Source organism: Limulus polyphemus, unplaced genomic scaffold (genome assembly GCF_000517525.1).
Source record: "Limulus polyphemus unplaced genomic scaffold, Limulus_polyphemus-2.1.2 Scaffold592, whole genome shotgun sequence".
Taxonomy (NCBI): Eukaryota; Metazoa; Arthropoda; class Merostomata; order Xiphosura; family Limulidae; genus Limulus; species Limulus polyphemus.
Genome location: NW_013666202.1, coordinates 92,897 through 95,204, shown reverse-complemented (window position 1 = coordinate 95,204; position 2,308 = coordinate 92,897). Strand labels below are relative to the sequence as shown.

The 2,308-nt window shown below is 29.2% G+C and overlaps 1 protein-coding gene across 10 annotated transcripts in view; it reads right to left on the bottom strand.

Annotated features, from left to right (window-relative positions):
- The window catches only part of LOC106459319 (sorbin and SH3 domain-containing protein 1-like), a 122,958-nt gene that overhangs the window by 58,938 nt on the left and 61,712 nt on the right, over nucleotides 1-2,308 (bottom strand). For all 10 annotated transcript variants that reach the window (XM_022385781.1, XM_022385776.1, XM_022385775.1 and 7 more), the window contains exon 3: nucleotides 1,336-1,412. In XM_022385781.1, the coding sequence (XP_022241489.1) occupies nucleotides 1,336-1,412 (77 nt within the window). The remainder of the gene's footprint in view (nucleotides 1-1,335; nucleotides 1,413-2,308) is intronic.

The following is a 2,308-nucleotide window of genomic DNA, read 5'->3' as shown; positions in this document are numbered from 1 at the left end:
GAATTAGTATATATTTTGAATTACGTACACGTGAATTAGTATATATTTTGAAGTACATATATTTGAATGTGTATATATTTTGAATTACGTATATTTGAATGTATATATATTTTGAAGTACATATATTTGAATGTGTATATATTTTGAATTACGTATATTTGAATGTGTATATATTTTGAATTACGTATATTTGAATGTGTATATATTTTGAATTACACAGATTTTTAATTCTACATCAATCGTTGAAATTTCAAAGTCTGCTTATACGAGTTTCTGGTTGTCTAACTGCAATTATGAATGTTTGCTGTTGAACAAATCAATACCTGCAAACACAACTATAGGGTATTATCTAACACTCAGAGAGAGAAATAAGTTGAGTGGAGTTAATTAATCAAAACCCATGTTTTAGACCTACTAAACGTTATTCTCAAAAATTCAATGGACTCAATTAATCAAAATGTAATTTTTAAGCCTGTTAGATGCTGCCATTCATTAACGTTCAGTAGCTTACTTTTAAAAAAAAATCTAACTTGTAACCTACAATATGTTATTGTTTAACGTTAAACAGACCGAATCAATAAAATGATTATTTTTTTCAAAATATGATTTGGTTGCTTTTCACTAAGTTAAGTGGTCCGAATTAGTTGAAATCTAATTTATAAATCATAGATACTACACTAAAGTTGAATAGACTGAGGTTTAAAGTTACTGGGTGTTATTCTTTGGTTGAGTAGATTAAATTAATCAAGGTATTGTCAGCTATGTTTTTATATTATTATTTATATTTAGACATTTGTATTAATGTTGACTAAATGGAATTTTGACGTCATGAAATTAACGAATAGCTCAACGTCTGGATCTTTCTTGAAAGTGTAGGTAACAAAAAGAAATTTAGAAGTCATCCTTTCCTTTGGAAGCTTCTCTACACTGCGTTTGTTGTATCAAATGGTCTGAATATCTCTGGATTGAGCGAAACACATCGGTGGCAATGGATATGACAAATACAGGGTGGTTGGAATATCATTATTATTCACTCTTCTGATTTTTTAAAAATCCCTAAAGGATTAAATAAAGTATGTAGTGCTCAGAAATTGAATAGGCCTAATACTAATGTCTTATGACAAGTATAGTTGTAATCATGCTTCACCAGCTTGTAATGCACCATAACGATACAAAACCTTCTTTAAGTAGTTTAATGTTAGAGTTGAATACGAATTTAACTTTCGTGTAGTTTCAACGCTTTCGTTACTGTCTACTAGATATTGAGCAGGAAAAACCACAATGCTCGAAATAAAAAACGTTTATGGCAAGTTAAAGAAAGAAAAAAGAACTTACTTGCGGTTTCAACGTCTTCATTAATGTCTAACGTTGTGCTTGTTTTGTACATCATCTCGTTTGGGCTGCCGTTTTCTCTAAAAATATAAAGAATCAACTAACATATTTAATAACATTATGATTAAAATTTTCAAATGAAATAAAACAAATATATATAGAAAATCGCGAAGAGACATAAAGTATGGCAATGTTTTGACTCAATCGCTTTTAGCGGGCTTGGCCGATGCATAGACCAAATTTCCTTTCTAAACAGCTCTTAGATCCATCTCTAGAGTTATTAAGATATTAAATCCCATTCAATATTACCTTCTAAAACATTTTTAATATAACCTAAAATTAGACTACTACATAAAATTGCTGATAAATTTGCCCAGTGGGTGGATATGAACTTGAAATCGAATTCTCATTTTAAAATTAAAGAACTTTTGAACAAAATGAATAGTGTAATGTTAACTAAATTAAAATCAACCAAAAAAAGATGATTGAAACACAAAGAAATAACAAAATGCAAGCTATATAAAAGAGCCAAGTCGATTTTCCCCCATTAATATATTTCTTTGTCAAATTATTGATTTTAAGATTGATAATGTGTTTTCAGAATTATCTATTTGAAGAAGGAAACGTGTTTTTAGAAAAATGAGAAAGTCAGAATACTGGTGAGCTCATATTGTGGTATTGTGGGACTATAATAATAATATACATACAATTATCTGACCATAAAAAAAGGAGTTCCAGGACCTAGTATTAATAAAGAGACATACAGGGATTTATTGCCTATTTAATGAAAGAAACATGACTCTTGATAGAGCGAAACATAAGCATATACGTTATTGCTTTTACACATAAGTAAGGAAACACGTGATTGGCTGAAGACTCGACCTCACAAATTATAGAGGAACTTGTAGATATCCGTTGAACAATTCAATGGTTATTTTCTTAATCATGAATAAATATATAATGTGCAGTGAACCCA